Source organism: Pelodiscus sinensis, chromosome 18, assembly GCF_049634645.1.
Source record: "Pelodiscus sinensis isolate JC-2024 chromosome 18, ASM4963464v1, whole genome shotgun sequence".
NCBI lineage: Eukaryota > Metazoa > Chordata > Testudines > Trionychidae > Pelodiscus > Pelodiscus sinensis.
The window spans coordinates 767360-793116 of NC_134728.1; the positions used below are offsets into that span (position 1 = coordinate 767360).

The 25757-nt window shown below is 61.3% G+C and overlaps 1 protein-coding gene across 6 annotated transcripts in view; it reads right to left on the reverse strand.

Annotated features, from left to right (window-relative positions):
- Positions 1–295: 295 nt before the first annotated feature.
- Positions 296–25757, reverse strand: part of KIAA1755 (KIAA1755 ortholog) — a 34266-nt gene continuing 8804 nt past the window's right edge. For 3 of the 6 annotated variants that reach the window (XM_075900808.1, XM_075900807.1, XM_075900804.1), the window contains 13 exons: positions 20664–20873; positions 18718–20101; positions 18413–18607; positions 16282–16405; positions 14708–14801; positions 12605–12691; positions 10829–10945; positions 9030–9128; positions 7526–7674; positions 5081–5219; positions 3768–3887; positions 2434–2619; positions 296–1590 (listed from right to left, as the gene is read on the reverse strand). In XM_075900808.1, the coding sequence (XP_075756923.1) occupies positions 607–1590; positions 2434–2619; positions 3768–3887; positions 5081–5219; positions 7526–7674; positions 9030–9128; positions 10829–10945; positions 12605–12691; positions 14708–14801; positions 16282–16405; positions 18413–18607; positions 18718–20101; positions 20664–20873 (3888 nt within the window). In that variant the 3' untranslated portion in view covers positions 296–606. The remainder of the gene's footprint in view (positions 1591–2433; positions 2620–3767; positions 3888–5080; positions 5220–7525; positions 7675–9029; positions 9129–10828; positions 10946–12604; positions 12692–14707; positions 14802–16281; positions 16406–18412; positions 18608–18717; positions 20102–20663; positions 20874–25757) is intronic. The other 3 variants (XM_075900805.1, XM_075900806.1, XM_075900809.1) reach the window with 3 other exon arrangements.

The window sequence follows — 25757 nt, forward strand, 5'->3', positions numbered from 1 at the left end:
AGACTGATGACTCGTATTTAGCTTGTGGTTCGCTCTGACCCCTAGATCCCTTTCTGCAGTATCCTCCCTAGACAGCCACTGCCCATTCCCATATATTTGTTAGTCTTTACGGTGCCATAGGACTCCTACTTTTTTCCTGTCCTCCAAGATGGAACAGTATTCTAGCTACAGAAACAGACCCCTGCGGAACCCCGCTAGTTCTGCCCTTCCAGCATGACTATGAACTGTTAATAATTGCTCTCTGAGAACGGTTCTCCGGCCGGTTCTGCACCCGCCTTACAGTAGCCCATCTAGGTTGTATTTGCCTAGTTTATTGATGAGAAGATCACGCGAGACCATGTCAAAGGCCTTACTAGAGTCTAGGTATCCACATCCACCACTTCCCTTTAGCCACAAGGCTTGGTATCCTATCGAAGAAAGTGATCAGATTGGTCTGGCAGGATTTGCTCTTTACAGATCCATGCTGGCTGTGCCCTCTCACCTTATTATCTTCCAGGTGCTTGCAAATGAATTCCTTCATTACTTGCTCCATTCTCTTCCCTGGCACGTCCACGCCCGCCCACCAGGACTGGAATGCCTAAGCCAGTCCAGATTTCAGAGCCGGTTTTACTCGGGATTCATGTTTGTACGGGAGCTTTCCAGGCACACGGTTCCCAAGGGTCTGGGCAGCCGAGGGCTCGTGCGTTCCAGGGGCAAGATGAGATGCGGCGCAGCCGGGTCTCCGCTCGGGTTCCCCGGCTCGGTGTCTTTGGAAGAAAAGCTGCCGCGTCGGGTCACCTGAAAGTACGGGGCTGCTTCCGGCACCGTGCCCCCGCGCGGCTGCCTGGGCATGCTGGGCGCTGGGCAGGGCCCGTCACCCGGGGACCGGCTCGCGCCGTCCCGAAGATGCTGGCTGGTGTCTGGGCAGCAGGCTTGGGAAGGCAGGGCCAGAGGAGGATCCTGAGAGGGGGCCGCATGGAGACCGTCTGTGCCAGGATCCTCCGCCAGGACATCTCTCTGCTCAAGATCAGCCCCATGGGCGACACTCGGGGGACACGCTTCCGCGGTGACAGAGCCATGCGAAATGCGCCCCCCTTCCCGGGCCTCCCTGCGCCTGCAGAACGACGGCCCCCCCCGAGAGCCCCCTGGGCCCCTGGGAGCTACACTGAGGTCGGAGTCCGGGGGCAGACGTGCCCCCCTCCTTGCTCCGCAGCCCGGCTCTGTCGCGTGGGCCTTGCTTTCTGCTGACGCCTGGGCAGGGTCGGAAGCTGCTTTGCTAACGTGAGGGTCTTGCCGTGGGACTCGGGGGCCTGGTCTGGTAGCCGCTGAGCTGGAAGAACCTTCCTCCCCACCACAGTCTGCCTCCTGGGGCGTCTCCAGCATCTCCTCGAGGGTCTGCCTGGTGTCCTGACCCTTCGGCCAGGCCTCGTTCCACACGGCGAGTCCCCTGCCGCGGTGCATGGGATGGGCTTCTGCCTTCAGCTCCTGGAACCGCTCTGCCGGAAACGCCACCGACAGCTTCTCTAACGTCTCCTCTAGGCGTCGGAGGGCCTCCCGGCACGCTGGCTGGCCCTCTCCGAGATGTTTGCAGTCCAGGCTAAGCCACGTGGTCTGGAAAACAGAGCAATCGGTCTGAACGTTTCCTTAGCATGGAACCCCACGGCGGGCAGAGCCCTCGGGAGTCGTCCAGTCCAGCCCCCGGCCCAAGGCAGGACCGACCCGACTCAATTGCCCCAGCCAGGACTAAAGGGATAGAGATTCCACCCTCCCCCCCCGGGGAACCCAGCCCAGCGCTTCCCCACCCGCCTAGGGAAAGAGTTTTTCCTAATCTCCAACCTAGACCTCCCCCACTGCAACTTGAGCCCGTTGCTCCTAGTTCTGCCACCTGCCCCCCCTGAGAACAGCCTCTCTGGAACCCCCTTCAGGCTGCTGTGACTCGTCTCCTTCGGGCCGTCTCTCCTCCCCCACAACCCTGTTCGCTGCTGGTGCAAGAATCTTCCCTTCCCCCTTCAAACACCCGCAACACCTTTCCCTCGCGCCTCGCCTCGCTAACGCTCTACCCCCCCAAATCTCCTCTCCCACTGGCCTATTCGTCCCTCCGTGACACCTCCCAGCCCGGTTCTGCCGCAGCCGCTGCCCCCTGCAGAATCTCCCCCCGGGAGCTTTCCCCCCGCTTGTCTCCCCCAGCGCCAGAGCACAGCCTCCAGGCCCGGGGGTCCAGCCCGTTCTTGGCCACTGCTGCAGCGAACGAGCCCCACTCAGCCGGCCAATGCGCCACGTGTGGCTGGCGTGCTGGACACCTCGGCTCTCGGGCGCCAGAGGGCTGTTTCCTTGCTGGGGGGGTCTCAGACGGCGGCGCCAGGCACCTGCTCCCCACCCCGCCCCACAGAGAGCCCCGGCGGCTGGCGGAGAGCTAGGCTGCCTCCCGGCCGCGTGCCCGCGTGGCGCAGTCACCTCGTGGCGGAACCGGCGGAGCAGAGCGCGCAGCTCCGCCTGCTGCCTCTCCACGCGGGCGTAGAAACCCGGCAGCCTGGCCTGCAGGGCGCCTCTGGCGGCCTGGAGCGCGTCTGCCTCTGGGGACGCGGAGCCCTGGAGGGCGGCGGTGGCCTGGCACAGCTCCAGTCCGCGGGAGCAGTGAGCCTGCGGGGGGGAGGAAACCATTCGGCCCTGGGCTCACCCCGGGGCCCTGCGGGTCCAGGCCAGAGCTGGGCAGCTGGGTGAGCCCCGCAAAGGCAAAGAAGGGTGCTCGCTCTCCGGGCAGCTAACTAATGGGGGGGCCGAAGCAGGAGAGCGGGGAGCAGTTCCAACCCCCCCACTTAGTCCAGGGCTTCCCCAGGAACGGGGGGAGGAAACGAGGCGGTTACCTCGCTGCGTTCTGGGCACTGCTCGCGGCTGCTGCTTTGGGTCCATGGGCAGAAGCCTCCGTCCCCAAAGCGTCCCACCCCGGCGGCTCCTCCCTGGGAACAGCTGCCCCTAGAGCCGGAGCTGGGAGCCCAAACTGGCCTTTTCTGCAGCTCTGTAACCTGGGCCATTGTCGTAGAACCTAGCGCCCCCCGGAGCCCCCTGGAGCCGCCGAGTCCAGCCCCTGCCCAGAGCAGGACCCGCCCCGACTCAGTCAGCCCAGCCAGGGCCTGGTCAAGCGGGGACTTACACACCTCTAGGGATGGAGATTCCACCCCTCCCTCGGGAACCCAGCCCAGCGCTTCCCCACCCGCCTAGGAAATCGTTTTCCCTAATCTCCAACCTAGACCTCCCCCACTGCAACTTGAGCCCATTGCTCCTTGTTCTGCCATCTCCTCCCATTGAGACCAGCCTCTCTCCATCCTCTTTGGAACCCCCCTTCAGGAAGTTGCAGGCTGCTGTCAAATCCCCCCTCACTCTTCTCTTGTGCAGACTGAACAAGCCCAAATCCCTCAGCCTCTCCCTGTAGCTCAAGTGCTCCAGCCCCCAAATCATTTTGGTTGCCTCTGCTGGACCCTCTCCAATGCGTCCACATCCTTTCAGTAGTGGGGGCCAGAACTGGACACAACACTCCAGATGTGGCCTCATCAGAGCTGAATAAAGGGGAATAATCACTTCTCTGGATCTGCTGGCCATGCTCCTCCTAATGCCCCCTAATATGCCAGTGGCCTTGGCTACAAGACGCCCTGTTGACTGTAAATGACATGCAATGAAATGGGAGGAGCCCTAATCCTGGGGCCTGGGGATTTTGTTCTGCCCCAGCAAGGACCGTGGTCCACGTGTCGCTCTAGCCGGGAATCGGGAAGGCAAAGCATCCGTGGACATACTGTAGCCTGAAGGAAGAATTCCTTAAACCGCTGGCTGGAGCTCTCGGGGTTCTGCGGGTTCCACTCCTCTGAGCTCAGCTCCCGGAGCTGAGAATCCCCTTCCTCAAGCCAGCAGCTGAGCTGTAAGAAGACACCAACAGGGTCTCCCCGTTATTTAACAGCAGCCCCTTCCCTGGGGGTCCCCCCTCCTTCCTTTGGGGCACCCAGATTTCACAGAGCTCCAAGAAAACCTTGTTCTTCTCCACGCTCCCTTGGTAGCTGGAGCCCAGGAGAAGGGCCGAGAAGTTTATTTGCTCCACTCAGCTCAGAGCCTGTCCCGGCGGCTACGTCTAGACTGCAGGCTCCTTTCGGAAGAGCGCGTCCACACGGCACAAGCGCAATGGAAAAGCGCTGCGCGTTTTCGAAAGACAGCGGCCAGTTTGATTGGACGCTCTCTCGCATTCCAGTTGTGATTAGTCTGGACAGACTGGCCACCAGGGCACTCCTGTTATTTCCCTCTTCTGCGTCTGCACGCGCCTATTTCCGAAAAAGGCTTCTTCCTCGTGGAATGAGGTTTACGCTGTCGGAAAAACTCTGTCGAAAGACCTCGATGGCAGCGTGGACGCAAGTATTATTATCTTGGGAAAACGCTGCAGTGTAGACACACCCGGACTCTGTCCACACTGTTAGTTTTTTGCAGACGAGGAAATGCAAATGAAGCACGCGTTAGCAAATCTTGCACTCTCATTTGCATATTCTCTTCCGATCCTTTTTGCAGAAGAGGTTTTTGTGGAAAAACCCGCAGTGTAGACGGGGCCTTTTTTTTGGAAAAAATCCCTTTTGCGCAAGTGTGACGTAGTGGGGGGGAGGGTACCTTGCTGGTTGCTGTGCTGGGCAGTGGGTTGTGAGTGACCTCCGCTGGCTGCTGCCTGTAGCACGGCCCAGCAGGGCAGGGGATGAGTCATTATGCGAAGGGGGCTCCAAACCTGTCTGACCAGTTATCTCCCAGGAAGAAGGGGAGTGGAGCCCTGGCTGGGGGCAGGGCTGGAAGTGAGGGAGTTAGTTTCTCTCTGGGAGCATGGAGGAGACAGCCTAGGGCAGGGGCTGGGATTTAGGGGCCCAGTCTCCCCCATCTCAAGGGGGGCTGAGGCATCCTAGGCCTGCCCTGGAATCTGATGACATCTGTGCTGGGCTGTATCCTGGAGAAGCAATAAACTCCCTCTGTTCTACTGGCTGGGGGAGTCTGTTCATGCCATTACAGGGGTGCAGGAGGTGGGAAAACCCCAATGCGCCATCACAGCAAGATCCCTTATTCCTCAAAGAATGAGGTTCACCTTGCTGAATTCTGCCTCCAGCTCCCGGATCTGCCGGAGGAGCTCCAGACGCTCCAGGCAGCGGTTGGATTTTGTTACCAAAGCGTGAACGTCTTCCTCCACTCGGCTGTAGAGGCCCAGGGCGGAGTCCAGGCTGTTCCTTAGGGCAGAAAAGGGGACAGGTCTGCCCAGCCCATCTCTGCTCAGCAGAGCACCAGCCGCCCCTCCTAGAACTAGAGGGGAACCTTGTGGGGCAGCTGCAAGTCAGACCCCCCCCCCCCCCGCTTCCTGGAAAGGAAACCAGCAGCGGGGGTCCTCTGCACAGCCCTCTCCACGGGCCCGGGGAGCCCAGCTGTGGGGCACCTTCTACAGGAGCTGGGCTCTAGCTCTGGCCCGGGGCACCGGCATGAGCTGAGTCCGGGCAGGCAAAGCTGAGCCGGCCGGCCTGGGAGGACGGCGTGGGCAGAGTGCAAGCCCCGCGGTGGGGAGCCGGGCCGGAGGGGAACTTGTACCTTGCAGGAGACGCTTTGCCGCAAAACGAGCCGTGCGGCAAATGTGCCTAATCCCGCCCACCCGGGCCCTCACTGGACCTGGAACCGCCCAGGGAACCTCCCTAGCATCCCGCCTGGGACCAGCATGTGCCCACCGGCCCTGGGACGTGATCCTCTCCAGCGGTGACCCACTTCCTACCGGTACTGTCCTGTCCCAACCCACCCCCTTTGGGAGGGGATCAGGGCAGAGGTGGGGGGAGGTGATAGGACAGCACCTGTGTGAAAGTTAAGTGTGGGGGGCTCAGGGCAGAGAGTTGGGATGTGGGGGGGGGCAGGAGTCAGGGTGGGAGGCTCAGAGTGGGGGTGCAGGAGACAGGGCAGGGTGTGGAGGTGGGGGGTGCAGGAGTCAGGGTGGGAGGCTCAGAGTGGGGGTGCAGGAGTCAAGGCAGGGTTGTGAGGTGTGGGGGTGCAGGAGACAGGGTGGGGGGCTCAGAGTGGGGGTGCAGGAGACAGGGCAGGGTGTGGAGGTGGGGGGTGCAGGAGTCAGGGTGGGGGGCTCAGAGTGGGGGTGCAGGAGACAGGGCAGGGTGTGGTGGTGGGGGGTGCAGGAGTCAGGGTGGGGGGCTCAGAGTGGGGGTGCAGGAGACAGGGCAGGGTGTGGTGGTGGGGGGTGCAGGAGTCAGGGTGGGGGGCTCAGAGTGGGGGTGCAGGAGACAGGGCAGGGTGTGGAGGTGGGGGGTGCAGGAGTCAAGGCAGGGTTGTGAGGTGTGGGGGTGGAGGGCTCAAGCCAGGGACTCGGGGGAGGGGCTCAGAGTGTGGCCACCACGCTTGCCTGGCCACCCGAGCACCAGGACGGCAGCGCTTGCCTGGTGGCTGGATTCCTGGGGCGACGGGGCCCGCGCTGCCCAGCCACCCGGCTCTGGCACTGAAGCCTGGGTGCACTGTGGCCGCAGTGCCCAGGGAGCCCTGCCCCAGCCAGCCCGTCTCTCACCGGGGCGTCCCGGCGAGCTCTCCCCTTTGCTCTCCCGTTGTTCGGCGCCAGGTGATTGCGCGCGCCCGGCTGTACCCGAGGGAGGGTCGGCCATCGCTGACTCTATGGCCTCGGAAAGAGCCCCGGCCTGACCCGGTCCCAGTCTGCCTGTGACCCAGGCCAAGGGGCCGGGGCAGAGTGGAGGGACCTGCGGGCAGAGGAAGCCTGCGGGTTTGGCACCGGGCTGGCTGGGACCAGGGTGTCGGATTGGGGAGCGGCGCCATCTAGTGGCCACCCACACTCAAATGTGGGTTTCCAAGTAGCCAATTTGACAAAAGAACTTGCTCACCCCATTACGGAGGGAGCCGGCTGCAGATTAGGCCTGAGTCAAGGTCTGAAGTGCTTAACGCATTACAAAGGCAATTTGCCCTGCCTTTGATATTCGCATCTCCACACACAGCCACCTTGGTGTCATTAGCCCCATTAACATGGGTCCTGGAATTGACAGGTAACAGCTTTTGCTGTTATATACACCCCGAATTCTGTCATTTCTACTCCCATTCCTCAGATGAAGTGGGTCCCCCCCCCCCCGACCTCATACATCTGCTGTTCTCTAATGTGCCCCAGGACGCCTCGTTGTGTTCACACGTGAAATGAAGTAACCTCTGCTGAGCACCGTTGGCAGCTGCATGGAGCTCCGGGGGCAGAAGAGGCGGCTCCTTCCTAGTGAGCCAGGCCCGTTCTCCAGCAATGCCTGGGAGGAAATCCTCACCCTGCTCACGCCACCTTCCACGCCCGGTGCGTAGGCCTGGGGCTTGGGGGGGGGGACAGGCGGCGGTGGTGGGGGCACCTCGAGGGGCTGGCGGGCAGTGGGTGTGGCCGGAGGATGGAAGCGGAACGGGGATTCTGCGAAGACAGCCAATGCCACAGGCACGAGCCTCCCGGACCCGGAGGCTGAGAGCTCCAAGCTCAGAGTCCCTCTCCTGGGGCAGGGAGGCTCCGTACCTGATGTCCGGCGAGAAGCCAAGCCGGGCAGCCTCCTTCCTCAGCCTGGCCAGCGTGGCCCCCCCCTCTCTCTGCAAGCCGACCAGCTGCACGTTGCTCAGCACGGCCTCCATCAGTGCCCGGTACCGCGCCGCGCACTCGCCTGCCCCCTGTGGGCGGGTCAGAGACACGCCCGCTTGTCACTGCGTCGCCCTGGCCTTTGCCCGTCACCCCTGAACCCGCAGCCCCACGCCGAGGGGGGGCCAAGGTAAGGGGGGCCCTCCAGCGTGGGGAGCCGCATGTGCACGCTGGGACAAAACGGAGCTCAGCACCACGGGTCTGGAAACGCAGGGTGCCCGGCAGTGGAGCTGGGTGGAGCGCTCAACCCCAGCCCCGGGGGGCCATGGACGCTCCGTCGCCAGAGGATTGTCGGGAAGGGCTGCTCCGTGGCGGGGGCTAGACTCAGAGACCCTTCTGGGTGTTGCTTATCGGTTACGGTTCACCGCCGGGGCGTCCAAAGCAGGCAAGGGGCTGCTCCAGCCGGGAGGGGCCCACTGCGGGTGGGGGTCCTATAGCCCGGCTGGAGCAGACCCCGCCTGCAGCGGGTGGGGGGGGGGGGTGCTACTCTGCCTCCCTGCCCATTTAAGGGGTTAACTGACGAGACGGGTTTTTCCATCCCGAGCCCCTTTTAACCCTACGGTTCTGTGGTCCCCCGGCCAGGGGCTCCCAGCGGGTTTTCTGAGCGTGCGACGCAGGGACCACTCCGCCGGCGGCTGGGGGGCAGCGTGGCAGCTGTCTGTGGCCAGAGGGCCTGCCCCGGGGCTCCGGGCAGGCAGTTTGCAATGCTGCCTGGAGTTCCCCGAGAACTGACACTGCTCCTCCTGCAGCCCTCCCGTGGACTCTGCCGTGGCCCCGAGTAACCAGGGCGTTAGCCAGGTGACAGCATCTCCCGCCCGTGGGCCCCGCCTTGCCCCATCTCCTGCTGCAGCACAGACTCAGTCTGCCTGTGGCCTCCGGTCCATGTACTGACCGGGCCAGGCTGGGCTCAGCATGGGCGCTGCACCCACAGAACAGCGCCCGGCTGGCTTACGCCTGGCTCTGCAATACACGGATTGTGTCTTTGCTCGTGCAGCAAGCACAGGCTGCAGGAGAGTCCCTGCCGCTTTGGGACAGATGCACCTAGAAAGTCCTTTGGGTTCTCCCGATGGGCAGGAATTGCCCCTAGGCCAGACTGCCGTGGGGCAGCAGGAGCTGGTGAGTATCTGTGCCACAGCAGTGCAGTGCACATCAATGTTCCCTCTCTCTTTGCCATCCATGTGCGGAATAAAAATGTCAGTGTGCACCAGGGCATGTGATATGTGCACCACCCTTAGAAACAAAAAACCCACCTGTAGGCTGCCGGGTGCTCTACTAATCTCTCCTGAGCAACCACACAGGGACCCAGCTTCCAGGAAACACCGGTGCCCAAGCTGCTCTTTGGGGGGGGGGGGGGTAGCAGCATCTGGAGCTGGTTGCAGGCGGTTACCTGGCTGTCCGCCGGGAGGTCGCCCTCCTCCAGTTCTTGGATGGAGCTCTGCAGTAGCTTGGAGGCCTGCTGGAGATCTGCCACGAAGGGATGCAGCTTCTACAGGGAAGGACACACAAGTGGGTTGGGCTGACCAGGGCGGGAGGGCTGGCGGGTGGGTGGCAAGCTAGGCGTAGAGGGGGACAAGGCTTAGAGCGTCCGGCCATGCAGGGACGCTAGTTTCATGGCCGATGGGGAAGGAAGCCGGTGGAAATACGGACGAGCCACAATGCAGCCAATAAACAGGCGTGGGGGGTGGGGAGGTTAATTACAGAGAGACACTGGAGAGCAGGGCTACTCCACACACGGGCTGCATGGGGCCCGTGGCCCGCAATGCGGTTTGGGTTTACATGGGGCTCGACACGCGACCCGCAGGGGGGAGCCAAAACCAAACAGTCGTCAATAGACTGGTCCCCTGTCGAGATGCGGTTTAGTCCTTAAACCCCTGGACTGGCATTGCTCACTCAGAGCGCTGTCCGGTGGCTGGAAATCCGCTAACGATTGCACTTAACTGGCGCCTGCGTGCTGTGTGGTCTCGCTTAAACTTTGAGTTCATGCCCGTCAGTGTGAAAGAATCCATTTGCATATATTTGCATATATATTTGCATGTACATGCAACCACACTTAAGTTGTGGCCCTCGGCATGTGCTGTGAGTATCACGGTGGCTCCTGGGGCTTCCACACTGGAGTAGCCCTGACATGGCTGGGCCGTCTTGTAGACTTCTTGAATGTGTGTGTAATACATGAGAAAACCCAGCCACAGAGCACCCCATGGGAACCCTCCCTCTCTCTCTCTCTCTCTCTCTCTCTCTCTCTCTCTCTCACACACACACACACATACACACACACACTGGTGTACATTTTTAGGATACACCAAACCACTGAGATTCTTCTTATGCTGCAGCCACTGGGCACAACTTGCATCCAGACTCCCTCCACTGCATCTCCTGTGTTACTCACACCCCAGGGCTTTCCAGGGGTCTCCAGTGAGAACTGAGCCTACCGGGATACAGGCCCCGATGTGGAGGGAAAGGGTCACGCAGCACATGCACGGAGCAAGCCACAGCTATGCACGGAGCACACACATGCAGCAAACCATGGCCACACACGGAGCACACACACAGAGCAAGCCACGGCCACGCATGGAGCACACGCACGGAGCAAGCCACGGCCACACACAGAGCAAGCCACAGCCACACATGGAGCACACTCACAGGGCAAGCCATGGCCACGCACGGAGCACACGCACAGAGCAAGCCACGGCCATGCACGGAGCAAGCCACAGCCACACATGGAGCACACTCACAGGGCAAGCCATGGCCACGCACGGAGCACACGCACAGAGCAAGCCATGGCCACGCACGGAGCACACGCACAGAGCAAGCCACGGCCATGCACGGAGCACACACACGCAGCACACCACGGTCACGCATGGAGCAAGCCACAGCCATGCACGGAGCACACACACGCAGCAAATCATGGCCACGCACAGAGCACACGCACGGAGCAAGCCACGGCCACACACAGAGCAAGCCACAGCCACACATGGAGCACACTCACAGGGCAAGCCATGGCCACACACGGAGCACACGCACAGAGCAAGCCACGGCCATGCACGGAGCAAGCCACAGCCACGCACGGAGCACACGCACAGAGCAAGCCACGGCCACACACAGAGCAAGCCACAGCCACGCACGGAGCACACGCACAGAGCAAGCCACGGCCACGCACGGAGCAAGCCACAGCTGTGGGAGCAGCACCTGGAAGAACTGGACCCACTCGTCGTGGCAGTAAGGGAAAGTCCCATCCAAGTCTGGTGTCAACTGGGTCCTGTCGACGTGGCGGCCCAGCGCTCGGAGGGACGGCAGCACCTCCACCTGCAGGAGGGAGGGACACACCTCGTAGCACCCGCCAGGAGCCCTTCCCAGGACGAGTGAGGGGTAAGCGTTTGGTTTGGCCACGCTTCCCCCGGGAACCCTGCAGCTTTGGGGCGTGACGTTCCCTCTCTCCAGCTCCACATTGGCCCTGCCACCCCAATCTGCAACATGGGGCGAGGAGTCAGACAGAGAAGCCGCCATCTGGGACTCCCAGCCACCCGCTTCTGCCGGGCCAGGCTGTAAATCCTGACTCCCACCCGCACGGTGCCGGCAGAGTGTGGCAGCCCCGTCTCCCTGGGGCAAGCAGAACTGCCCTCTAGTTACGCAATGTGGCCAGGGCAGGTCTTCTGCTGGCTCAGGCGGTAGAGGGGCTTGTTTGGGTACGAACATCAGAACGGCCAGACTGGGTCAGACCAAAGGGCCATCCAGCCCAGCGTCCTGTCTGCCCGCAGCGGCCAGTGCCAGGTGCACCAGAGGGAGTGAACAGAACACAGAATCATCCAGTGATCCCTTCCCTGTGACCCATTCCCAGCTTCTGAGAGAGGCGAGGGACACCATTCCTACCTATCCTAGTTAATCTATCCTCCATGAATGTATCTAGCTCTTTTGTGAACCCTGTTCTAGCCTTGGAATTCACAACATCCTCTGGCAAGGAGTTCCACAAGTTGACTGTGCGCTACATGAAGAAAAACTTCCTTTTGTTTGTTTTAAACCTGCTACATATTCATTTCATGTGGTGCCCCCTAGTTCTTATGTTATGGGAATAAGTAAATAACTTTCCTTATTCACTTTCTCCACACCACTCATGATTTTATGGGCCACTATCATCTCCCCACTTAGTCGTCTCTTTTCCAAGCTGCAAAGTCCCACTCTCATTGCTCTCTCCTCACGACACCCATTCCAAACGCCTAATGGTCTTTGTGGCCCTGTTCTGACCTTTTCCCAAAGCCAGGCGGGTCCTGGTTTCATCCCCACTCAAGCCCCGGGGGTCTGTGCGCCGCTGCGGTTTCTCCCGCTCAGTCCTTACTCAGGCAAACGCCCGCTGAATGCAGACCTCAGGGTGTTGCCTGGTGGGGACGTAACCCAAAGCCCACGGCACAAGGCCCGGGGAGAACAGCTGCTGCCCAGGGTATCTGAGCGGCCCTGGCTCCCTCCTGGCTCCCGGGGCTCTCGAACGCACTGCACGCCGGCCCGGGAGGATGTGCCAGGAGCCACGCTGGGCCACCCAGCTCAGTCACGTTTCCCATCCCGCTGCCCAGCAGAGCAGCATTAAAAGAGCAAGAGCCCCTGCACTGCTGTCCTAGCGCCCGTGGCCAGGACGCGGCTTCCCCAGAGCGGCTGCAGCCTTTGCTGCCGTCCGCCAAAGCCAGAGCCCCCTGCCGGGCAGGCACGCCAGGATAAGCCCTGCGGACAGGGAGAGGGGCCCCTCCCGGCTCCTCATCGGCGAGGGGTGCAGGGGTCTCATGGCTAGGGTGAGTGACCAGGACAGACGGACTCCACCGGTCGCTGCGCCTGGAGGCCTGGGAGCGAGGCGGACGTTGGGGGAGCTTATTGCTCCAGCTCCTTCCCCGGGCTGCAGAGACCAGGGAGGGGAGGGGAAAGGACGGGAGGGACCATCCATCAATTCCAACAGCTGCCAGAGGCTGCTCCGACCCTCACCTGCATCCCAGGGAACTTCTCCAGGTGGGCGGCCGCCTCCCTCTCCGCCAGCAGCAACACCCCCCGGATAGAGGCAGGGGCAGCGCTCTGCAAGGGGGGCAGTGGAAACGTCACTCCGGGGATGCCCTCTGCTCGCTCTGCCCGTGACGTTGGAGCCCCACGCTGGCCTGGCCTGGCGGGCGGGGGCACCCCTAGCCGGAGCAGATCCCTGCTGGTGCCAGAGCTCCTGCACAGAGCTGGGTGGGCAATGCAAACCTTTCCCCCCAGGCAAGCCACTTGGGCTAGCACCTCCCCCCGCCCCAGGCCTGCAGCCCTGCCAAAGTCAACACGTCAAGGACCGTGCCAGCTAGCCTTGGGTGTGCTTTTACCCTGTGCCATACAGATCTCCCGGGGAGACCAGCCTTTCTCGGACCCAAAGGGAGTTGCAGGAGGGTCACAAGGTTATCCCGGGGGGTTAGCATCCCGCCAGCTGCACTGCAGAAGCAAGGGTAGCAGTGCCTACTGCATACCCCGCACTAGGCTAGCAGGGCAGAGGAAGTCCCGCCCCCTCAGCCACACTGGGCATGCTCCAAGGGCTGGAGCAGTATAAAAGGGAGCAGCTCAGCTCACTCTAGGCTGGATCCTGGAGAGGAAGGTGCTCCAGAGTGGGATCAGCTAGAAACCCAGAGGACGGGAGCTAGAGACCCAGCGGAACTGCAGGAGCCTGGTGCTGCAGAGCCGGATGACCCTGAAACTCCGTGTTTCAAAGCCAGCTCTGGTAGGAAGTGACCCCGGCAGGGTGTGTGAGGGGGATCCCCAACCTGTGTGAGCTCAGCGTGTGGTGGGATTCCCTGCTGAGTGAGTGGCGGATCCCTCCCCTGCTGACAGGAATCTGGGTCGGGGTCTGGTGTAGCAGGGAAGGCCCACACCCCCTTACTGGGGCTACTGCCCCAAACCCCTGTGACTCTAGCCATTAGGCTGTGCTGCCCTGAACCTTTGGGCTGTGTTATAGACTGTGGCCATTGAGCCACTCTGCCTTTGTCACATGACCCTGCCTCTATGATCACCTTGCAATGCCCCCCCCCCCCCAAAAAAAATCTGTGTGTTTTGGATCCATGTCCCTCCAATGACAATACCATGACACTTCAATAACAGAAAGCAGAACCACTTGTGACTTTTAAAACCCTATGACCAGGGGAGCTGGCCCTGGCAAGGTGGGGGGAGAAGGGGAGCTGGCTCCTGGAAGGGGCGGGGCCTCAGGTGGAAGGGGCGGGGCTCAGGGGCCCTGGAGGGGTCCCAGGGCTCTTTGAATCATTGGGCCCCCGCGTGGTTGCCCCTCACCCATTGGGGGGCCTGCCTAGGACCATGACGTTGCCCAAAATGGACTGTAAATGGGGTAGAGCCCTACCCACGTGCAGCCCAGCCAGAGGCGCGTGGGGTGGAACGTCGCAAACCCGCAGCGTTGCTGTTCGAGGGGCGGCTGCTCCCCCAGGCTGGGCACTGACCTGGGCAGATGGGGCCAGGAGCCCTGAAGGCCCGGGGATGGGCGGGGGCCCCGAGGGGAGGCCAGTAACGGACGGGGGAGGAGGACGACGGGCGGGGGCCCCGAGGGGAGGCCAGTAACGGACGGGGGAGGAGGACGACGGGCGGGGGCCCCGAGGGGAGGCCAGTAACGGACGGGGGAGGAGGACGACGGGCGGGGGCCCCGAGAGGAGGCCAGTAACGGACGGGGGAGGCAGGCGACGGGCAGGTACCTGGGGAGGGCAGTAACGGACGGGGGAGGCGGAGGATGGGCAGGTACCTGGGGAGGGGAGGGCAGGGCCTACATGGTTCTTCGGAGAGAAACTCGTTGTGCGCCAAGCGGGCGGCTGCGCCCAGCCTGCGGACGTGATCCTGGGGATGTGGGGGGTGGGAGCCGACGCTTGGCCCAGGGACAGACAATGGGACTGTGCAGAGCAGCTCTAGGCCGGCAGGGACCTGCCCGCGACGCTCTCCGGGAGGACTGCGAGGCGCGTCGGGGCGACGGTGCGTTCCTCGCTGGCTGGCCAGAGCTCGCCCGCCCGAACGGGCTCTGCTAAGCTGGAGAAGGCCCCACGGCCCCGCTGCACAGAGACCCGCGTGTACCTGGACTGCTCGGATGGCCGCGTGCAGGGCCGGGGCGGGAGGCTGTCTCCTGGCATCCACCAGCACGGTCAGCCCTCTGGCCCTGGCGTCCCTCCTGGAGGACGAGAGAACCCCCCGGCCGTGCTCACCGGAGGGTGCAAACGGCTTAGAGGCAGGCCCCGAGCGGGTCAGGGCGTTCCCAGCCCTGCGGGGGAGGAAATGCCCCAGCTGGGGTCTGGGCTGTGAGTCTCCCAGCTCAGCCAGGCAGACTCGTGCGAGCAGGGCCCCCACTAGCAAGGCGGGGGGGGGGGATGGAGGGGGAGGTAGCAGCTCGGGCTGCCCCCCCCCCCCCCCCCCGGCATCAGATCCAGAGCATCGGCCCAGGCCGCGGTGTCCGTGCTTATGGGTTTGGCGTGTTCATCGAGCCGGCCGGAGTCTGGGGGGAAGCCGCTTCCGGCCCGGTGTGGATGTGAACCCACTGGGGTCTGGGGGGGGAATCCAGGGGCCTCCTCTCCTCTGCCAGCTGCTGTCCCACCTGGCCCGTCTGGCCTCCCCCCGCCAGCCAGGCAGTAAGTCAGCCGGGCAGAAGCCAAGAGGGACCAGGGACTCTGCCAATGCTGTGCATACTTCAAACCAACCAGCAGGGGGTGCTAAAGCCTATCCCTGCCCCTTCCCCCTCCGCCCCCCCCACACACACACTGCTCGGAGCGGTCCTAGCTCTCCAGTACTGTGCTTGGATTCTCCCCAGGCCTCCTGCCTGGGACAGGGACCCATCGGTCACCTCCGGGGTTCCTGTCCCAGCAGTGTCGGAGCTGGGGGTGTCTTTCTAGCAAACCGGGAAGGGCTGGCGCCTTCGGAAGCCCCCGACAGCGGAGCCTGATTCCCCAGCCCGGGGACTGCAGAACTCCTGCTTCCCCTCTGGGCTGGGGCCGGGGTCTTGCCGGGGCTGATCTTGGGGTCTCTGGCCTGGCTCCGCTGGGGCGCAGTCGCTAGTGGCTGGGGTGGAGGCGTGTGGCGCGTTAACGGCTGACTTAGTTCCGTGAGTCTGACTCCCGCGATCGTCCCGCAGCCTGAACCCCTGGGACGGGAGCAGACGCTCTCCCCTGCTCTCTGGCCAGCCTCTACCCCATGGCAAGAGCCCCACTGTGTCTGCGCCCCCTGCTGGTGGGGCAGCTGGGCACGACCCCCAAGATGCTCCGGGGGGGGCAGAGGGACACAGCACAGCATGTCCGGGGGGGGGGGGGATCCTGCAGCTGCACAGGGAGGGCTAAAACCCCCACACTCCCGCAGGGACCCGTCCCCGAAATGCCGCCTTTCAGCACAGGTCGCTGGGCCCCCCGAGAGCTGCCTGGAGCCAGCTGGTTCCCCGGTGCCACATTAGGGGCACAAAGCAAAGGGGCCAGTGGGGATGCTCCCAGGCAGAGCCCCCCCAACACTGTGCTCCCCAAGGTCCATCACCCCCCCAAGTGGAGGGGGTCAGAACGGGGCATGCAAGCCCCCATGCCTGGCAGGAAGGGGTAACAGGGCAGGGGGGGGCCAGGGAGCCACCCAGAGACACCTGCTGTCGTGTGGCAGCTGCCGGGGCCTGCCCTTACCTGGGGATGGAGCAGAGGTACAGGAGGAGCTGGGCTACCGCTGGGGCGGAGCACCAGGTGGCTTCCCAGGCGCTGCTGCTTGTGCTCACCTGGATCAGGGCCCGGCCCAGCTTATCTGTGCTCCCTGCAGCCAGGAGAAAGCAAACGCTCAGCGCCCTGCGGCAGGGCTGGAGCACACAGACCATCTACTAGGCTGCTCCCCCCCAGGCCCCCGCCCGGCTCTGTTGTGCGAGAGGAATGTCTCCTTCTCAGTCGGGGGTCACGTCAGTCGGCGGCCACGTCACGTGTGTGTGTGTGTGGCCCCCAACTGATGTTTCTGTGGGTCAGTGACACCTGACCCCAAAAGGTCCCCCCCGCCGTGCAGTTTGGCGAGGCGCTCAGATGGCTTTAGTGACAGGCTAACCCGGCCCCCCTCGGAGAGCCCGTCTCCAGTTCCCAGTGCCGCCAAGCCCTTGTGTTAGCAGCCAGAGCCCCGCCCCCGGGACTCTGCCTGCTTGGGGGAGCAGAGGCAGGGGTCTCCGATTTGCCTTCTCGTTTCGGGCTAGGAGCCCTGTTTTCAAGCTGCCGTCTCTCTGCAGCCACGCGGAGCAGAGACGCCCTTTGGAAAAGCAAGCTACGTCTTAACGCCGGCCGTGCTCAGCAACTCGGGGTGGGGAACCTTTCTGGGTGGGGGCCGCTGACCCACAGAAAAGTCACTCCCCACATTCCCCTTGCACACCAGAGCCTGGGGTGGCCCAGGCTGGTAGATTCTGTGTGCTCCAGCCCTGTGGAGGGGGGAGGGACTGGAGCGCCAGTGCAGGGGGGCCCTGAGCCTTGTGGGGCTGGATCAAGGCAAGCCGGGGGCTGCGACCGCCCCCCAGGCCTTAGGTTCCCCGCCCCTGTAAGCTATGCCAAGTCTAAGGCGCCGGAGCATTACAAAATTTGAAATTTAGGTTTTTTTTGTGTTTAGAGGCCCTAAGCTGGAGCTTGCTTAGTGCGTGTGTAAATCCAGCCCTGGTCCTAGGCTGCAGCTCTTGGGACCTGTGGCTTGTACGGGCAGCACCTGCAGTACGGCTGGGTCGGGGCCTTGCTGGAGAGCTGTGCCAAACGCTACTGGGCCAGCCCCACCACGGCCCCACTGTCGCCTTGCTGCCTGCTAGCGTCTCGCTGCGGGGAGGCTCCTGTGAGGGGCTGGAGTCTGGAGGAGCCAGTAGTGTTGGGAGTCTCATGCTGGCTCGGGGCAGCGTTCCTCTGTGCCTCAGTGCTGCCATCTGCGAAATGGGGAGAAGGCTTCCTGGCCTGCCTGGGGGCTGTGCGCACTGTTGGGCTAACGGCTGAGCTGGGCTTTGCGGAGAATGGAGCTGGCTGGAGGAGTTTGGGCTTTCCCACACCATTGTTTTGTTTGTTTTAAAAAGGTTCCAGTTTCCCATGTAAACCCCCCCGCCCCGACATCCAGTGTGGCAAAGTGGTTCTGTCTCTTGGAATGGAAACGTTTCGGCCGACAGGCAAACTGTTCTAGTTTTCCTGAACACTATTACCTGAGCGGCTGAAATGGTTCCATGTTGGTGCTTGCCATTTTTCAACAACACCCCTAAAAAACGTTGGCTGTGTGACGTAGTGCGGGTACCTTGCTGGTTGCTGGCTGGGGCTGGGGGTGACCCTCACTGGCTGCTGTCTGTAGCACGGCCCAGCAGAGCAGCTGATGGGACAAGGTCACCTGTTCGACCCGTTACCTCCCAGGGAGAGGAACAAAGGAAGGTGGATGCTGCCCCTGGCTGGGGGGCAGGGCAGGAAGAGAGGGTCGTTTAGATTCTGTCTGGGAAGCAGGGGAGAAGGAGCTAGGGAGGGGGGCTGGGATTGTAGGGCCCAGCCACCCCCCATCTCAAGGGGGGGGCACTGAGGCCTCCTAGCCCCGATTCCTGTAACCAGATGACATCTGTGCTGTGCTGTATCCTGGAGGAGCAATAAACTCCCTCTGTTCTACTGGCTGGCGGAGTCTGTTTGTGCCACTACGGGGGTGAAGGAGACGGGGAACCCCAATTTGCCACCACACTGGAATCTTGATCCCCCCAAAAAGCTTTTGTTTGGGGGGGTGAAAAGACCCTTTGTGAGCGCACCACGATGCCTTGGAGCCTGTCTCTGGGCTCTGTACCTGGCAGACAAGCTAGGCCCGAGAGCAGGAGCTCCGGGTGGAGATCCTGCCAGTGCAGCAGCTCCTGGGGGCTGGACTCTGCAGACGGTCGCTCCCTGGCAGGACAGCTGCCCTCGGCTGCACAGAGGCCGTTCATCCAGCCGGTGCCTTGGCGCGAGCCGACGTCGCCGAGAGACCCGTCCGTCTGATCCGCACCTGGCCGGGAAAACAGAGCAAAGCCAGGGCAGGTTTTAGCGGAGAGGGACCGACGCGTGTGCCGTTACTGTCTCAGACCTGGTGTGGCACCACCCCCTGTGGGCTCTTACCTTTCCCAGCTGCCTTGGCTCTGCTCACCCGGGGAGAGTAAAGGGCCGACATCCTCTTCCGCGGCCCTTCGTGTTGGCTGGCACCAGACACGCCGGCCCCTGGGGCTGCTGCTTGTCGCTGGCCCTTGAAGAAGGAGAATTTATGGCTGGCAGGAGGCGACTGTGACCGAGGGAGGTTTCTCACTGCGCCAGCAGGAGACCTGAGCAGCTTTGAGTACCCCTGTCTTGTCCCCTCCTCGGCGTTGGTCGCCTGCGGCTCGGCCTTCCGAGGAAAGCCAGAGAGGAGTCTGGGAGCGGCTGCCTGGTCCAGCCCCTGCATGGCGGGAGCTGGATTCTCCCGAGGCCTGCCTGCCACAGGGAACGCCTGTCTGGGCACATGCGACTCCTCCAGTATGGCTGCCATCAGGCCAGAGCCCAGGTTCACGGGGTTCCGGATGGCAGCCACGTAGGACTCGCGGTACCGACACCTCAGCCCAGGGACTTTGGGATCTCGGGGCAGTTTCCTCCTCAGACGCGGGGTGCAGGGGCCCTCCTCCGAGCTCTGCCCTTTCCCACCGGGCCACTTCTCTGCCGCTGTCCCTCTCGTGCCCGTGGGAAGCCGCGGTTTACTCGCGGACGACACCGGGGTTTCTCCAGAAGGTCCCGGTTGGCCATGGGACGGTCCTGACGTGGCCAGATGCTCCAGCTTCACTTCTTCAGTCCACTCCAGCAGGTCCACGTAGTCCCCTTCCCGGTCACACGGGCTTGGCACCACGAACGCGCTGGGCTTTTTCCGGGGGCTTGCTTGGTCCACTTTTATGAGTCCTGGGTACTTGCCCTGGCCTGACCTCTCGGGCCCATCTTGGCCATCCAGGACCGTGCCCGGGATGTTACCGTGCAGCCTCGGAGCATCTGCCAGGCCCAAAGACCCAGTGCCGCTCTGTGAGGCCGGATCCTCCGGCACTGCGGCGCTGCTGAGGCCCAGGGCGTGTGCCAGAAGGGACGCTCCGAGCTGGGTGGGTCCTGGTGCCACCGTGGGCTTGTGGATGAACTCTGGCGTGGCTATCTGACTCCACGGCAGGGGGGCCACGCCCTTTTCTGTGGCCACCAGGCAGGTGTGCAGCGGCGCTCCGCTCAGGGCATGGTTGACTTCCTCCAGCCAGTGGCTGGTAAACAGCAGGGCGTGGGAGGATTCAGGGACCAGCCTCTCCTCCACGGTGCGCAAGTCCCGGGAGAGGCACTTCACCGTGAGGCAGGCCGACTGCTCCCCGTAGGGCTCTGCCTGGAGGTAGAAGTCTCCGGGGCGCAGCAGGAGAGGGTTGAGGGGTGCCAGGTGAACGACCACCTTCTCGTGCAGACACAAGGGCCAGCCTTCGTGGAGAAAGATGCAGTTCAGGTAAGGTGCCTAGGAGAGAGAACAGCACGTTGGGTTAACAACACAGACTCTGTCCAGCTTGTGGGGGGTGGAGTGCTGGACTGGGACTCGGAGTTGGCTCTGCCATGGGCCTGCTGGGTGGCCTCGGGCAAGTCACTCGTCTCCCCGTGCCTCAGTTTCCCCATCTGTCAAGTGGGGCCAATGAGCCTGCCCTCCTTGGTGAGCGCTATTGCTGCAGAGCAGTGAGCGAGTGAGGGGTCGCCAGTGTTTGGCCTTCGCTCCACGGGATGTGAGCGGCTCGTGGGCCAAGGTCACAGCCCCTGTTGGCGCGGGTGCCGCGTGAGGGACAGTGAGCAGATGTAGCCATGCCTCAAAGGGCCTCGACGCTGGGGGGAGAGGGCAGGATCATCCCATTGGACAGATGAAAATGTGACTCGGGAAGGGACTCGCATCCTGGTCCTGGCTTAATAGCACGGCCCTGACGAGGACGGTTTTCCTTCAGAGGGGAGAGCCCTGAGCATGCCCAGGCCCCCCGGCAGGCCTGGGCCTGAGAGCGGGCTCTGGGAACGCCGGGGGAGGCTCCTGTAGGTACCGATAGACTCACGCAGGCCGCCTGCCGCACGCGCTCAAAGAGGCGCTTGGCAGGAATGAGGAAGTCGAGAAGGCAGCAGAGCCCGTCGCCATGGTAGTCGCTGTCGAGGAGGCGGAACAGTTGGCTGAGGACGGTTGGGGCCGTGACGTCGAATGGCGGGTAGAGGGACAGCAGGGCCTTCTGCACGGCCACGTCGAGGGAGCGGGGATCCTGCAGGGGAAACGGCTCCTCCGTCAGACAGAGCAACACCAGCAATGGCCTTGCCCCGCTGCCCCCCGCTTCACTGACCCCCCACGGAGCCCGTCCCAGCCCTCCGGCGTGGCGGGAGCGTGGACGTGTCTCTGAAGGAAGACCCCTGACTTCTAGCCACCATTGCGGCTCGTGCAGCCATGGGCAATAGTCATGCTTCCTTAAGAGCAGCCACGTGTTGCCGGGACTCCACGAACATTAGTCATGACACGGCTGAAGTGAGGAAAGGCCTAAAGGTCTCAGGCCACGTCTCCACTTGCCACGCCGGAGACCCATCTTCTGGGGTTCGATTTAGCAGGCCTAGTTCAGACCCACTAAATCGAATGCTGAAGACGGCTCCGGTCGGCATCGGTACTCCTGACCGTCGCGAGGAGTAGAGGAAGCCGACAGAAGTGTTTTCACCTGCCAGCCTCCCTCTGTGAAGATGGCGCCAAGCTCGGCTCAAGCTAAGCCGACTCCAGTTCAGTGTTTTATTGACCTGGAGTTGCGCACCTTAACCCGACCTTCTAGGTTTACTGAAGACTTGTCCGGTGCAAATTAGGGAGATGCCACTAGTGTTACCGAGGGCTGTCTCTTTTGAGCAGGCTGGTTAAGGGGCTTTATACTAGTTCTGATTTGTGACGGACCTCAGACGCCAAATTCTAACCTCCTCAACCGTCACAAGAGTTCACCTAGGGATTTGGCTCAGCCCAGTCTAGGAAGGGGTAGTTAGACATTGGATCCGTCTCAACTGCCCCCAAGTTCAGAGCCAAGCACTTCCCCAGATGCTGGCCAGTGTCTCAGAAATGCAATGGCCAGGCCTGAGGCTAGAGCGTTCGGGGTTGGTGTCAACCCTAAATTTCATCAATTCAAAACCAGCCACTGGCGACTGCTAGGAAATACCCCGCAGATTCCAAAGCCCCGTCCCTTGCAGAACAAGACCCGTCGGGTCTAAAACACAAACCCCTGTAAGGTTCACGCAGGGGCATTTCCAATTTGCTGAGCGGGCTCGGAGGAAGCTGTTACTTAAACAAACCCCATTTCCAAGGCTACGCCAGGCTGCCTGGCAGAAGTGGTGGCCAAAGGCAAGCATCGGGCGGAGCTCATGTGACAGATCAGCTGCTTTAGGAAAGTAATGGGGGGCAGGAGGGGAATTGAAATGGTTGTCTGATGGGGGGGCACCTAGCTAGTAGGGAAAGACTGTGGCTTTTCATGCCTTTAGGGAGAGTTTTCAAGCCATTCATGGAGAGTATCCTGAGACAGCGCCCCCAGAGCTAGTGTGGGTGCAGGAACTGGACAGGTGACTAGATTTGCACATACGGACGCTCATGGGCACGCACAAATGTCGGTTTCTGAGCATGCAAACCAAAATCTGAACTGGCAAAAGCTGGTGGCAGGTGCTTGTAACCAGGGTGTGTTGAGTTTTTATATTATTGTGACAGGGTCCGGCCAGAGGGGTACAGCAGAGCGGTAAAAGGGAAATGTATTAGCCCTACACCGAGTAAGTCTGTTCCCAGGGTAAACTAACAAGGACTAGTCCAGAGCCAGCAGGAACTTTTCCGAGCCAATCAGGGCAATTAAGTCACCTGGAGCCAATTAGGTTTCCGGAGTCAAGTGAGTCAGACTAGTCAGACCACCTGGGGCCAATGAAGAACCAGTTGAGACTGGCTGGGTCAGAAGGGTCCCTTTCTGTAGGAGGCTGTGGAGAGTCTGGGAGGAGAAGGTGCAAGCGGGTGCCCGGAGGAAGAACCTGTGGTAAGGGAGGTGCTGGGGAGGAGGCCCAGGGACTTAGAGCTGTCATGTCACCTTTACCAGGGACATTACCGGCTATTGCAGGTCCCTGGACTGGAACCTATAGTAGAGTTTGGGGCCCAAACCCCCCCCCCCCCCCCAACTCCCCATTCCAGTGCTAGAAGGAGCCTGGCTTTGGTACAGGGGTTTGTCCTGCCCTGTGCCACTTGGAGGGGCCACCGAGACTGCTGTTCGGTTTCCCTCTGTTCCCCGTGCTGGCTAGCGCTGGGCGTATCTACAAACAGCCAGCCGGTGTCTAAATTGAGGGCTGCTGGGAGGCAGGCAAGCCGCCTGCAAGCGTGAGGAGACGCTTTGTCACTATGCACATAAAACCTCCTGCTTGGCCGGCTCGGGCCCAAGAGCACAGAGGGCTCTTATCTCCTGCTGCCAGGCTGGGCCTGCTGCACGCCTGAGCTTTGCAACCTGGTGGGAAGGTTGGTCTCCATGTAACGTCATGGCCAGGGCGCAATTCCAAAGCGAAGAGCCTCCCGCCGAGAGGAGCTCGCGTTGGCACCGGGGGAGGAACTCGGAGTCCTCAAACAGCCCGTTACATCACCAGTGACTTTCCGGGACGTGACTGAGCCTGGCCCTGGGCCCCCGGCTGTACCCGTCTGTCACGATCATGAGGGATGGCCAGCAGCCTGGGGACTAAGGGGTTAACTGTAACTAGCCAGGTAGCAGTCGGCCAATAGAAATGCAGATAGGGATTTAAACTGGGGCAAAAGAATTTGGGGGTTTTCTCTCCTTTGTCTCTGGGCTAGTTTGCTCTAGATCAGTGGTTTCCAAACTTTTGATTTTTGAGAAATCCTCATGCCCCCTCCCCTCCCAAAATAGCAGCAAAACTTGGGGGGGGGGGGGGGGATTGACGGGTGTGTGTGTGTGTGTGTGAGAGAGGGTATGTCTACACTACCCCGCTAGTTCGAACTAGCGGGGTAATGTATGCATACCGCACTTGCTAATGAAGCCCGGGATTTGAATTTCCCGGGCTTCATTAGCATAAGCGGGGAGCCGCCATTTTTAAATCCCCGCTGCTTCGAACCCCGTGTAGCGCGGCTACACGGGGCTCGAACTAGGTAGTTCGGACTAGGGTCCTATTCCGAACTACCGTTACTCCTCGTGAAACGAGGTCTGCAGGCCTCTGACTAGGGGACAGCAGTCCTAGATGGCAGTTTGGATTTTCTTTCTTTTTTCAAGCTCTTTGGAGAAAGAGCTTGGGGTGCCCTGGGGTTGGTTTCAAGTGCCCCCCCCCTTGTGGGTTCAAAAGCACTTGATGGTGGCAGAGGATTTTTATCCCCCAAATCTAGGGTTTGGGGACTTTGGGGGGGAGTTTTATACCAAAGCCTGGAGAGAGAAGATTTTGGGGGACTTCTGCAGGCCCCCACTTCTGCATTCATCGTGCCAGAGTGGGGAGCCAGCCCTGACACTGGGGCGGAGGGGGAGACTGTCATACGCCTGTCGACGGGGGCCACACGGGGAAGTTAAGTGGAATTATCCCCCGGTGGGAATTGAGCGTGCACCAAGTAAAGCACGTTAAACCCCGTGGACGTGCTGCTTCAGACGCAAAGCCGCCTTGTCCCGCTTGGCTTAAGTAGGTTTAATGGATTTTAGCGAACGCACTTTAACATCACGTCGCTTAGTTAATTCTGAGGCGCTTTCCTGAGCATCCCTCCATCAACATGCGTGTGACACGCGTGTCCCTGTGGTTTTTTCAATCTTGGGCCAAATCATCCCTGGTGTAATTCCACCCACATTGATTACATCAAGAATAAAGTTGGGTCGTTAAGATTTGTAAACTCCCCCCTCTCCTCCCCCCGCCCCCCGGCTCTCTTCCCCACGGGGGCGGAGGGAGAGATTTGGACTGCACGAGACCCTGCCTTGGTCTGTCGGACAGGGAGATGAACGGAGCAGCCAGCTGTTACTCCCACATCTCAAAGCCCAGTAACTCCACCACCTGCCGGGGTGTTGTAGTCACTAGGGGCCTGTCTGCACTGGGGAGTTATTTCGAAATAACAAGGCGAGCGTCCACCCGACCAAGCCTGCCCTTTCAGAAGGGTAACTCCGGCTTGTGAGCAGGAATAAGCTGATTTTGAAATAGCTATTGTGGGAGTTATTATTTTGAAAGAACCTGGTAGTGTAGACCTAGCCTAGGGGTATGTCTACACAGCAGTGTTATTTGGAAATAACTTAGTCTGTGTCTACACAGCAGGCAGTTATGTCGACATACTGTCCAGCTGGAGGACTTCTTACTCCGACTCCTGTAACCCTCATTGTACGAGGAGCAAGGGAAGTCGGAGAAGGGCAACTAAAATGCTGAGGGGTTTGGAACGGGTCCCCTATGAGGAGAGATTAAAGAGACTGGGACTTCTCAGCTTGGAAAAGGAGACTAAGCGGGGGGGGGGGGGATAGAGGTATTTTATAGATAGATAAAATCATGAGTGGTGTGGAGAAAGTGACTAAGGAAAAGTTATTGACTTGTTCCCATAATATAAGAACTAGGGGCCACCAAATGAAACTGATGGGCAGCAGGTTTAAAACAAATAAAAGGAAGTTCTTCTTCACACAGCGCAGAGTCAATCTGTGGAACTCCTCGCCTGAGGAGGCTGTGAAGGCTAGGACTAGAACAGGGTTTATAAGAGAACTAGATACATTCATGGAGGTTAAGTCCATCAATGGCTAGTAGCCAGGCTGGGTAAGGAACGGTGTCCCTAGCCTCTGTCAGAGGGTGGAGATGGATGGCAGGAGAGACACGGCTTGTTCAGTTCCCTCCCTCTGGGGCACCGGGCATTGGCTGCTGTGGGCAGACAGGACACTGGACTGGATGGGCCTTTGGTCTGACCCCGCCTGGCCGTTCTGATGCTCTTAAGGGTGCTGTATTCTGGATGAGTGCTGTGTGGACGCTCCTCATTTTAAAAGAAGCTAGGCAATTGACACAGCTTGCTTTTCCTAGCTCACTTCGAGTGACGCCCTGCTGGGCAGACTCACTGTAGGTGTCCTACTGGAACAGAACCGCTTTGAAACCGTCCAAATCTCCCCCCGCCTTCCCCTCCCAGGCGAACCGGTTCAGACCCAAGTCCT